At 39.5% G+C, this 12923-nt stretch overlaps 1 protein-coding gene across 3 annotated transcripts in view; it reads left to right on the forward strand.

Annotated features, from left to right (window-relative positions):
* The window catches only part of FTO (FTO alpha-ketoglutarate dependent dioxygenase), a 226398-nt gene that overhangs the window by 62282 nt on the left and 151193 nt on the right, over positions 1-12923 (forward strand). For all 3 annotated transcript variants that reach the window (XM_074551226.1, XM_074551224.1, XM_074551225.1), the window contains one exon: positions 3846-3965. In XM_074551226.1, coding sequence (XP_074407327.1) covers positions 3846-3965 — 120 coding nt within the window. The remainder of the gene's footprint in view (positions 1-3845; positions 3966-12923) is intronic.

Consider the following 12923-nt stretch of genomic DNA (forward strand, 5'->3'; position numbering starts at 1 on the left):
CAAATGAGGCCTGGATGAATTATCTGTGTCTGCTCCAGGGAAAAAGCCTAAGAGCAGGTCTGAAAGAATGAGGAATGGTTCTGTGCCTTCACTTTTGTACTCCTGGGCAGGAAAATTGACTTGCTGTGCTGATAAAGTGTGTTTGAACTGAGGATCTGAAGCATAGGTGGAGACTTCATTTTTTCCCAGTTTTTTGGTGGGCAGAGAAACCTCTGAAAGAGTATCTGGGGGGTGTCCTTACTTGATGTTAGATTTTCCAGAGTTCATTTTTCAGGGCCCTGTCTTGGATGCCTTGACAGAGGTATTCCTGTTGAAAAAGTGAGATGCTAACCTGAGGAGGATTTTAGCATCTCTAGTGGGCAGCCAGGTGGAAGTTTAAATTAAACTCAGCTTTGTCGTCATGGTCTCCCTCACTAAAACAGCCTTCAAAGGAATGTCTGAGTAATTGCAAGGTATGTGCTGTGTGTTAGATGTGTGAGTCACTTCACTGCCAGTGTGTACTTTGTAGTTGTAAGTAAAGATAACCTTAATTAAGGGTGCTCAGTGCAGTTTGTCTGTGCAGCTCATGGCCTGGCAGTCTGCACAAGCTCTGCAGTGGCAGGGGTAGGAGGGTGAGCAGATGCAGTTACAGGACAACAGCCTGACAGCTCACACACAGGCACAGCCAGGCTGTTGTTTGGTCAGGAGTAGTTTATCCCAAAAGACACGGTCTTGCACAATTCTCTGAATGGAACCTCTTGCTCCTCCTGCTTGGCTTTGCTGAACATGTCCAGCTGCTGAGGACATCCCAAGCAGCTACAGGGCACCTGGGGAAAACCACTGGCAACTCAATTCTTGTTAAAGGAACTAAATACTGCTGGACAGACAATGTAAATGCTCATACATATAAGAATAAACCTGCAGAAAAGATCTTCACCAGCCTGTTCTTCACATTGCAAAGAAAAGTTTTCTTGCTCTTGCAAAATCTGCTAATAGTTCATGTAGGTGTGAGGTTCTTTCAAGGCTTCTGTATTTGCCATCACCAAACCAATATTCAGATGTCCTCAGTGTAGTAAAACACCAGAGGTAATCTTCTTTGTGTTATGGGATTGTGTTGAAAATATGGCAGGTTTCAAACTAAGTGCTTAAATTTGTAAAGTAGGGGTATGTTCACATCAGGGTGTTTGCTCAGCTGTGATAATCAGATCCTGATTAACATGATTAAAACTAGAGACTGAATTGGTTGCCCTGTTGCTTGTGAGGCACAGTCACTTTTGCCTGCAGCAGATCTGTTTTTATGGCAGCAGGAGATAAATTGAGCTTGCAGAATGCATGGGGAGGCAGAGACCTGGGCCGGCTGAGTTGAAGGGCTGTGGTGTCAGACTCTGAGGTCATGGGTGAGAAGGGAGAGGTGCAGGCAGCCAAAGGAAGGTTGGTTAGTTTGTTTCTGCACATTACAGTGGCCTGACAGCATGGTTGGTGGCTCCTAGTATGGCAGAGAGGAAATACAGATCACCTACATGTGTGGCATTGAACAACCAGTACTTTTCAATAATTGGCTGAGGAGCACTGCCTCACAAAATGTCAAATGTTACTGTTGGCCTTTTACTACCCAGTATTGACAACAACCTGAAATTGGCCTTTAATCGTTGCTTAAAGGACAACCTGAAAATATGTTGAGAGTAGGCACATGAGGCCTGATTCTGAGCTGACTTGCACAGATGTAAGTCATAAGTGAAAATCAATTGGAAGATGAAAATTATTCCTCAGACACTCACCCTGTATATTTTTATATGTAAATATGTGTAAGCTATGTCCTCTTCAATCATGTGAAATATTTTCTAACGATAACTGAAGTTAGTTCTCATGTATGGGAGTTTCCAAATTAAAACTCTCTGACAAAATCCTTAGCAAGAGCTGTTCACCTGAGAGTTTTGTCACAGAAGATGAATGTTCTCTAACTTCCATTCCAGTAGGGCTAGAAATGAGCTTTTTGTGTCTCTCCAGTATTGAGTGTTGAGGTTTTTTTTAGTGGTACAGCTTCTCCTTTGCAGGGAAGGAGATAAGCCAAGAGAAGTGAGTTCCTGCTACAGAGAAAAGTTATTACAGAAGAGAAATCATGTCCCCCTTGCCTCATCAAGATAATTTTCTGTCTCAGAATCAACAGTTATCTGTTCAGAGGTCACAGTTCAGAGCAGACACAGTTCAGGCAAGCAGTTTAGTGGCCAGCTTGGAGGGTGGAACATTTTCTCCCCAACCCCAATTTATTAACCCGGGTTAGAGCCGCACAGAGATGCTGTGGGATGGAAGCAGAGCAGAGTTTGAAGCTGTGTGAGGTGTCAGTCCACATCATTAAACAGCCTTTGCTGCAATTAGGTACACACTGACCTCTGATGAGGCCAGCTAATCCTGCAGAAAATGAACTACCTTGTTGCTCTACTTTATGCCTTAGACCTAAAAAAACTACTCTCTTGTGTCAAATTATATATATTTTGTATGGGATCAAGATACATTTAAATTTTGGCCAATATGCCAAACTGCAGTTAGAGTGAAATTACATAGGTTATTGCAACAAATCAATATGACTAGGTAAAAATCAGATTGACTGAAACAGATGTATGATGAGTCATATTTTAACACTGATTTTAATAAAAATTTTTTTTCATTGATTAATGGCCTCGTGATTAATTTTATGCAACTTGTTTGCCAGACAGTGCGTAATAGAGGCCAAAAAACTCAAAAAGAAGTGAAGAAAGGAAAAAACCAGTTCTTAAAATTCTAACTGAAGAATGGTATGCTCAGCTTTTCCAAAACTGCATATACTGGTTTTGTTGTTTTGTTTTTTTTTTTATACCAAACCATAACTGGATCCTTCATACCTCATTGATATTATAGAGGAAACAAAGTTTCCTTCAGCTTTTTTTAGGAAGGATGTCATCAAACTTATGTGCTAAAAACTCACTGGCTAGCAGTCAAGATTTTTAAAAGACATTTTAAAATCTGTCTCTGCCAACTAATCATGTTATATTTTACTATGATATTCTTTTTATACACTGAAAATGTAAATAATTTTTATTGTACTATTTAACGCATGGACCAAACCTTTAGTTAATGTTAACTGGACCACTTTCAGATTTCTGTAGTGTTCAGTTTTCTCTTTTAGGAAAGGGAGTGTTAGGTGACAGCTTTGGGCAGTTTTCTTTTTTCTCTCACCTTGGTTGGTTGTCTTTGTTTGCATCTTCAGAGCTGAGCAGGGATAAACAAATCTTCTTTGTGGTACAAATAATGATTAAAGCAGCTTTGAACTCAGTGTGAAACATAGCTACCACAACAAAGATAAATATGGAATTCTGAAGACCAGGACTATGGATTACTCTTAAAAAGCAGCATCTTTGCTAACTGAGCTGTCTGGTGCAGGATGGGAGGCTGTGATTCCTTGTGTGCCACCCTCTCAATCCAGAGCAATGTTATTACTGCAAGTGTTTTTCCATCTCCTGTGACTGGAACAATTTGAAACCCACAGTGTTAACCACAATGAGCCAGAGTTGGTGCATATTTGGCTGGAATTTTTAATGTTTGTTGTACGTGTACACCATGTAAAAAACAGGGGGGAAAAAGAGAGTTGAGTTTTGCACCTCTCTGGGTTTGAAGAGAGTAGCTCAGGTCACAAATGGCTGTGGAATAGGAATAAACAGCTGGGTGTATTTAGAGATGAACAGTAAGGGTGTGTTTAGAAATGACATGCTTTGGTCACTGACTCCTTTCCTATGGGACTGTTCAGGTACAGCTGGATTCTTGCATTGCCCCATTCCTGCCCCAGATAAGGACTGTGGGTGTTTATGGTGCCATATGTTTTTATCTTGCAGGTTGAATTTGAGTGGCTTAGGCAGTTTTGGTTCCAAGGCAAGAGGTATTTGAAGTGCACTGATTGGTGGCTTAAGCCTATGGCTAAATTGGAAGAATTTTGGAGAAAAATGGAGATTATGGTAAGTACTGGTTTTAAAGTTTAAAGCCTCTAGGGCCTAATTCTGAGAGCACTCACAATTATGTTTTTAATTGTACTGTAGTAAAGGGTTTTAGACTTTATTCAGAACATATGAGAAGCAGAATCAATGTCAGCCTTTCACTGTCTCCTCTTACTTTTATCCCCCAGTAGCCAGAAAAAATGTGAGCAAATTCAGATCCAAAACCCCAGGATTTCAGTTAGTTCTTGACTTCGCTTGTTTTTAAAGTTTGAAAGCCTCATAAAAGCCTCATATGAGCCTTTTAGAACCTCACAAGATGACATCCATATATTGCAATGCTGTGCACTGTCAGCTCTTTTGTACAACGCCCTGACAGACACCTCTGCAGTGACAGCAGTGGTGCAAGTGTCTGAGAAAGCTGAGAGCAGAATTGTTCATCTGGAAGTACAGCTGTCTGTGGTCCACCTGCACTCTGAGAGCACAGCCAGAACCTGCAAGAGGGGATTATGTCAAGAATAAATGTAATAATGATTTCTGGGTACTTCAAAGTGCATTGTACATTCCTTGGAAAGGGATTCAGTGCCAAGCAGTCTTATCCTGTTGCTGCTGTCCATGTAGAGCCTCAGGTGAGAGCCTGTGCTGTCACAGTTCCAGAGCAGTTGCCAATTTGCCTGGTTTTGTGTTTGCACTCAGAAGGGGCTGTGCTGGCAAACCCACTGTCCTCCTCTCCATCCATCTGCATCAGAAGCTGCTCCTTGGTCATTTCTGCTGGCCACAGCATAGGTTAGCCTCAGTTTGCCTGTACTGGCTTGGAAGGGTTTGTATTGCAGCTGAGGATGCTGAGTGCCATTTGTGTCAGGGCTGTGTTTGAGGTGCAACAAGAACCTTGGGTCTGACAGGAAAAGCTGTGGCTCAGCTGCTCCCATGCAGTGTGAGCTGCCCCAGCAGTGCCTGGTTCAGACTCGGAAAACACGCCCAGAAAAGTGGACATTGCAACTGTGGAATCACAATTGCCACAAGAAATCACTGAACATTGAATTTTCCTACAAAAGGAGGGAAAATATAACTTGCTTATGTGTTTGGGTTTTATTTTTTCCCCTTTTTTTTGATGTTCTTATGTGCTCACATTCTTGAACGACCCTTATAATTTAAAAAAAATCTTTTGGTTTGTTTTTCTTTCAAATGACAACTTACTCTCTTGTAACACAGGCTTAGATGAGGTAGAGACAAGAATGTTTGATATTTTATATCCATTGTGTGTTGAAAACATGGAAAAACAGCAAACTCTGGAACTCTCAAGGGTTAGGTTTTCTGCAATTGGTGTGACATTGCCATGTGTCTCTAATTAGAAACATGGTGGCGTCAGTGTATCTCCTTTCAACAAGCCTCGGGATGATATTTATCAGCAACCCCAAGCTTAGGCCAAGACAGAAGCTGCTTCTAATTTATATTTTAAGAATCGCTTTAATGTTTTATGACTTATAACATATTAATCACAATTAATTTCGGCTATTGGAGGAGACAGAGGGGAATGTTAATTGGGGCTGTCTGTTTTGCCGGGTCTGTCTGTAAACTCGGGGCGCGCTTTGGGCGCAGCGGGCGCGGTTCGCGCGGCGGCCGCCAGGGGGCAATGTTGAGCCGCGCTCCGGCGCTCCCGGCCCGGAATTGCGGCCCCGTCAGTGGGAGCGATCCCTGGTGCTCCCCAGCCCCATCCCTGCCATCCCATCACGCAGGAAACCAACCCGGGTTAACAAATTCTACAGCGATTTAGCATTAAAAGTGCACTGCTTTGGTGCGTGCTTAGCTTCCACGGCTAAGTTAAATCAAAAGGGTATTTTTGAAGGTACCCAGTAGTCCGCAGTCGATGGGTTGGTTTGGTTTTTTTTCCTCCAAATTTGTAACTTTAGCAGGATAATTATTTTAAAAAAAAATTTAAAAAGAGAGAAATAATAATTTAAAATGCTAAAAGTAAAATGTCTCAGTGTTGTTGTTCTTGTTTTGGAAGGATTTTGCTGCTTACACGGAATTCTTTCCTAAAAGACAATATTTAAGCGTGTATTCTTCCTTTGTGTGTGAGCTGAACAACTGTTGATGAAGCTTTTTTATATATGTGTCTAGAGTGATACAAAAGTCAGTCTCAGGGACCTTCTGTGCGTTTTTTAGGTTTTCCCCTTGTTTAATAATTTTTGAAACTTTCTTTTCTTCTTTATCTCTGATTCTGCTAATTATAATTACTCCTCTGTCACGGCAGAGAATGATATTCCAAGAAGTTTAGCCCAAACCTGTGGGCTTTATTAAATATTTTTGTACATTATAGCAAGCACACAATTTTATCATAATGTTTATTCCTGGCATTTCTTTCCCTGAGGATAGTTTTACTTAGAGCTCACTCTTGTGATGTAAATGTTAAACCTTTCATTTGAATGACATTCTGATAAAACATCACATTTCCCACAGTATTACCTCATGAATTTATGAGCCATTAAATCCGAAGCAGTTTAACCAATCTTCCTTTTTTTCTCCCCCTCCCTTGAAAATATGAAGGCTATTCATATGTTGGAGGTTTTTTTTTTTTAAAAGTCATCCAAGATTAACACGTTATCGCCTGCAACATCAGGATAAATGCTTGCAGAATTCAAAGGGAGAGTTACCATTTGAAAAAAGACCGTACAGGCTTTGCTTTCTGGGTAAAGAGAAGTCTGAAAAGCTGAAATCTCATGTGATGTGAGCAAGTCTTGCTGTAGCTGTTCTGAGATTCAGTGGAGAGACAATTTGTCTCTCAGGGTCTGATATCATGCAAACCTTGCAATCTGACATTTATTTTAGCTATGAAAATCTGTAACCACCACACCAAATCTGAAAGAAATGCAGAAGTCCAACAGTCTTTTTTTGGTTATTTTGTTTTAGATTCATTCACATGAGAAAAGTAAAATGTAAATCAATTTTTGTTTGTAAATGTAAATCAATATTTTTGTTTGTGAAATGAAAAGTAAACATATATGGCTACAGTTGCATGTTGAATTTTTGAAGGCTTGTTTAAACATATCTAGTGCTCCTTAAAGAATAAAAAAGGGCCTTACAGTGCTATATGGTGTGAATTGTATTTCCTGCTTTGACAGTCCATTTAGCAATGTAGCAATGTATTTATATGGCAGTTGGCCTTAATAACCTTTATTGACTTTAGTGGGAAAGAGCCAAGACTGGCATTATTAAAATGTATCAATTTCATTGCAGTATAAAATCTCAACATATATAATTATGTTTGGTAGGCTAGGCTCCATTTAATCCCACCTATTTATGCAGGAATTTGGCAAGAGAAGAGAGCGTGGAACTGAAATGTAGAGAAAAGTGTGAGTGACTTGGAGCTGCATTTAACAGCACAGCTGCTTCACTACTTAAAGGAATGAAACATAGATCTTGAGGAAGTAATTTCTTAATGGGATAACTGAAGCACAAGTAGTTGTTGCACCATTTGTTTCATTTTTTGGCGTTGATAACAGAGCTGAGGATAATGAAATGCTGCACACCTTTTAGTTTGTAGTCGTGCAAAAGCAGAAGTGTGCACACTCAGTCTAAGCAGAATGATCAAAGTGGCATTTCATGCAGGCTGGTATCTTTCTGCACAACTTTCATCTTGATCTGTAAAACTTTTTAAAAACTATCTTTAGTCTCATTATTACTGTTATTCTCAATAACAGGCTTTTTATCAGTTTACACAACTGAATTGAAATCAGAGAGCAAGGCTTTTTTTTGTAAAATTATTTTTCTTTCCTTTTTGAGATCTGTTTCATTATTTGCTCCTATTGCTATATATGAAGTAGTTTCAGCTATAAGCCACTATTGTCAGGGGCTTACACCCTGACAGTTAGAATTGAGTCTACACTGAAACTTGAGCTACAAAATCTCAGCCCAGAGCCATTTTTTTTTCTCCCAAATTAAAGCAAGGGTTTAAATATGTATTTAAATCAAGAGCATTTCAGTTCCCAGATAACCATGAAAAGCTCTAAGAAAAAATATGCTTTTACAAGGAATTCTCCCAGCTTTTGTAGACTTTGGCATTTTAAACAACTAGCCAATTATTTTTAAAAAAATAGATAATGGGATCACAAACAGGCTGGTTGGTTGTTTAGCTTCTTTCAGAAATTGCATAGCAACTTAACTGACACTTGAATTGGTTTGACCTTGTCAGCCAAAATTTCAGGAACTCTGAGGAATTATTTTAATTTCTCTTCTGGTTTTCCCGTGGTGCTCAGATATTGCAGTGTCACACTTTATTGGAGGGCCATGTGGCCATGGGTGATGGGATTTACCTAATGAGCTGTGAAATGCAGGAACAACATGGCAGCTCCAAAACCCAAATTTTACCCATATTTATTGTCTTTTGGGGCTCTCCTTATCTGTTTAGGCCAGAGCCTTTAAATAAATGTATTTTTGGCAGATTATATTTTGTGTACACTGGAAGTCAGATGTTTCTGGAAATGTATCTTTTATCTTAAACAGCAACAACAAAACCTGATCCTGGAGACTTTTTTTTCTTCCTTTTTTTTTCTTTTTCTTTTTTTTTTTTCTGGCAATAATTTCTATGACCCACATATTTTTAGCTGTCAGAAATGAGAGAAAAGATTGAGTATTGTCTGTAGTAGAATCACAATGAAACTGTAAAAAGAAAAAAAAGTAAAGTTGTATTGCACATCTTTGAGGAAAAAAAATTATTTACAATTCTGAGGGAATTCAGACTTAAGCTTCCAAAACAACATGTGTGCTGAAAGCACAAAAGACTGTGTTTATGATTCTCTTTGAAGTGTTTCTGCAACAGGATAAGGAAAATTTTAGAAACTGTCTGATAGTGTTCAGGGTAAATACTTAAACCCCTTTAGAGAATTTCACACACAGATACTGTGCAGCAGAAAAAAGGATACTTATGTTTCCTAAAGCTGCTACAGCCTACAGCTTTGTACTTAAAGACAGAGGTGTTGAATAGAATTCTTCTGAGGATACATCCAGTGACAATATCTGCAGGAACATCAGAGCAAACCAGTGGATAGCACTTTCTGCTTTTAACCCTTGCGTGAGCCGGCTGAGATCTGAGCTGCGTTGATACGAGCCTCTGTAACATTTCTGTGAGGGACTGGGATTGTTCAAAGGGCAGCCTCGCACTCAGCAGCGCTCTGGGAGAGCACTGAGGGTGTAATGTTCACTGGCCCGGGCCAGGAGAGGTTTGGGTGCCTGTGTGTGCTTGGGACAGGAGCTGCGATGCTGATGGCCCAGGTGGGGTTGGGTTGGGAGGCTGTGCCCGTGGTGTGGTCCTGCCTCTGCCTCCCCCTCAGCTGGACTTGCACCTGAGCTGCAAGTTTGGCATTTGCAGGTGTTGCAAGTTTGGCATTTGCAGGTGTTGTTGCAAGTTTGACATTTGTAGGTGTTCTTTGCACACAACTGGGTCATGGTGAGCTGCAGTTTTGGGTAACCAGACTTCTGTGCTCTTGTGCTTTATTCTTAGTGTAACAGGGCTTCTCTCTGTGATCCTCGCTATTTTTGTACTCTCAGATGTATACAATTGTGTACGTACATTTTACATGTACACTTGCATGTAAAATGCCATGAGTTCTGTGCTAGAGTTTAAGGCATAAATGAGTTTAAGGCATAAATGCATATACCACAATCACCAGAAATCAAATTTGTTCTCCCAAAACCTTTGGGAGATGGGTATACACTAGAATAACAGAAGATATTTGTATTAATAGTATGTTTATTGTGGCTTATTATTTGCTATGGAAATAATGATGTTGTAGTATTGAGCTGTAGTTTTATCTGTCTCATTATTCTTTGCAAAGTCTTTCACAAGGGCCTGGAGTGACAGGACAAGGGGGAATGTTTTAAACTGATGGAGGGCAGTTTAATTTCGAAATTAGGAAGAAATTGTTTACTGTGAGGCTGCCAAGGGCCTGGCACAGGGTGCCCAGAGAAGCTGTGGCTGCTCCATCCCAGGAAGAGTTCAGGGCCAGGTTGGACAGGGCTTGGAGCAGCCTGGGATAGTGGAAGGTGTCCCTGCACATGGCAGGGGGGGTTGGAACTAAATTGTCTTTAAGGGACCTTCCAACCCAGAAGATTCTATGATATGCTTTAATGTTCTCAGAAATATATTTCCTAGGAGAAAAACTTAATAAAAGACTATTTGAAGACTGGGAATAGTATTTCTTGAAAAGAAATTAATCTGTAGTTTTAGAATTTGTTATATCCTATATAGAAATTGATTAATTATTACCAATATTTAAAATTATTTCTAGTTCTTATTTATTCAATCCTAGAAGTGATCAGATACAGAGCTTATGCATTGGTATTTGTGCATATATTTTTATGGACATGCTACACAGAAAAAAAAGGATTTGGTTTGATGTTAAAACTGTGAATTACAGTGGTTTGGCAGGAATAATTTGTACTGTGATTGTTATAAACTAGGGCAAGTTGTGATTTTGAATGAAAGTGGAAGCAAATGGCAGTATGACTAAAATGTCACCATCTACATTGCTGTATTTTTTTTAATACAGCTAGTGTTGCTAAATGTGGTTTTATTGCTATTGTATTTTAGTGGCTCTGTAACCACTATAAAATAGAGCACAGCTGCTTTTCTTTCCAAATGGCTTTGGTGGCAAAGGAGGTGACGTCTGCTGGAAGGCTGCTCCTGCTGCACTGATAGCTCTTCTTTCCCATCTGATCATCAGCCCTCCTAATTCCTAACAAGATCATGGGTGAATAGTGTTTTTGTAATGTGTTCTTTAACAGTTACTTCATCTTTGCTCAAAACTGCAGCTTTCATTTTATACATAAAGAAATATAACTTGGCTTCAGAAGCTGCTATGGAGAGCATTATGCCCTGATGAATTAGGTGCTGATTCTTTTACTGACCCTCTGTTTGACTTGTGCAAGTAACTAAGGTGTGGTTTTCAAAATCAGTCTGGCAATCAAAACATTGAGGTCTAACTTTGGTTTTAGATTGCAGACAATTTCTGATCTTAAATTCCTCCTCAATTAAATGAGGCTATGATTTTTTTTCTCTATCTGACAATTACTTATTGGCTGTTTCCTAGGGAAAGGACATCCTGCATTTGAAGGGAACTGACAAATTTCTGCCTCCCCATATCGTGATTGGAAAGTATAGATGGGGCCACATAGTAGCTTTTATTATATTTTATCATTTTTTGTCAGATGGCAAATTCTGTCTGTTTAAGAAAGAGCTTACTGTGTTTTGGCTGACCCTGGTTGTCTCCTGGCAGCTCCCAGGTCTCGTTCTCAGGAGCTTTTGTGTGAATCTTTTTTGCACTTTCTGTTTGTCACTACACATGCTTCTGCTTAATGATCCTGAAGCTGTAGATATAATAATGTTTACTATTCTGCAGTAGGAAGATAATTACTGGCTTTTCTCTGATGTTACAAGTGAACATCAGATTTTGGCAGTTTTCCTTGGACTGCTAGTCAATCCAAACTCTATATAATTTTCACAACAGAGGCAGTAATGTAAAGTTTAAATCTAGCAAATCTTTTAAATTATTCCAGTAAAATAATGTGGTTGTTCATCACAATCAGAGTAGTTTTCACAGGACTCATTCTGAGTTTCTGTAATAGAGTAGAACAATGAAGGGGTTGGTGAATCAGGCTGGATTGTTGCTGGGGGACAGGAATGGCAGCAGTGGAGCTGTGCTGGAGATGAATCCAGCTCTGTGCTCAGCATGCAATGATCCACAAAGTGCACTGTTAATAGCTGGGAACAGTGCATCAGTTCATGTTGTCTAGCTGCCTAGGGATCAATATCATTGTGTAATAAACTGAAGTGATTATTTTTATGTGTCTGTGGATATATGTATGCATATACACACTGCTAATAATTACATTTTAGCTCCATCTTCAAGCTGTGTCCTACATGCTAATGGATTAGATCTTCACCAGCTAGCTAGAAGGTCAATTGTTTTGTGATGTTGTGGTTGGACTCAGCTTGGATAACTGAATTATGAGACTTTTTTACACGGCAGAGTAAGTTAACTCATTGTGATCCTTTGGGTTTCCTTCTGTCCAATGTCATGCTTCCATTTCATGAAAAAGATGCTTTTGTGCTGAAATCATTTGCAGTGGTAGGACCACAGAATTCACTCTTTTGCTCAGAAGTAATGATTGGTTGTGTTGCTGATGGATGATAGAAATTATTTTAAGATTAGTCTGTACAAACCAATTGATGCTGATGCTGGGTAGTGCCACACAGAGGTTGTACTCTTCAGGCTTCCATGAGGTGATAGAAAATCTGAAAATCTGCAGAGCCTTACATTTCTTCATGTCTTCTCTGATGGGCAAGAGGAGAGAGCATGATCGTGTTCATGTCCAGTGGTGATCCATCTATGCCCAGGAAGCAGGGCTGAGGCAAGATGGAATTAGTTCTGCATTGCATTCATGCAGGTGCTCAAAGCAAAAACCAATACAAATCCTGACCAGGTCCTACTCTGAATTGTTATAATGCTTTTGAAAGGATTAAAAATAAACATAATTAAGATTATTAATATTTTTCACTTTCAGGTGATAACACTTGTAGGTGTTATCTTCATTAATACAACCTTACAGGGACTGGTGCTGTCCCTCAGAGGAAGGAGAGGCTGCCATGCTGGTACACTTGTACAGTCCAGGCTCTTCAAAACATTTTTCCATTACTGATCGTTTGTTGGTTTTCATGTAGGATGTACTTGATACACATACTTATAAAATATTTATACATTCATGGGTCAATTCCACTGGTGGTTGTTATGCTAAAGGAATTGTGAAATTGCAATAATTGCTAGGGAGACGATAAGATGGGGAAGACAACAGATGAACCAGTCCTGAAAACTCCTAAAATTTGTGGAGATGTTGAACAAAATAAAAAAAAAGTCTTACTGGTTCCTTTAAGAAATCCTAATGTTAAAAAACTTGATAACAGGGCTGTTTTCTCAAGTTTTTTTC

This window comes from Zonotrichia albicollis, chromosome 13 (genome assembly GCF_047830755.1).
Source record: "Zonotrichia albicollis isolate bZonAlb1 chromosome 13, bZonAlb1.hap1, whole genome shotgun sequence".
NCBI classification, from domain to species: domain Eukaryota; kingdom Metazoa; phylum Chordata; class Aves; order Passeriformes; family Passerellidae; genus Zonotrichia; species Zonotrichia albicollis.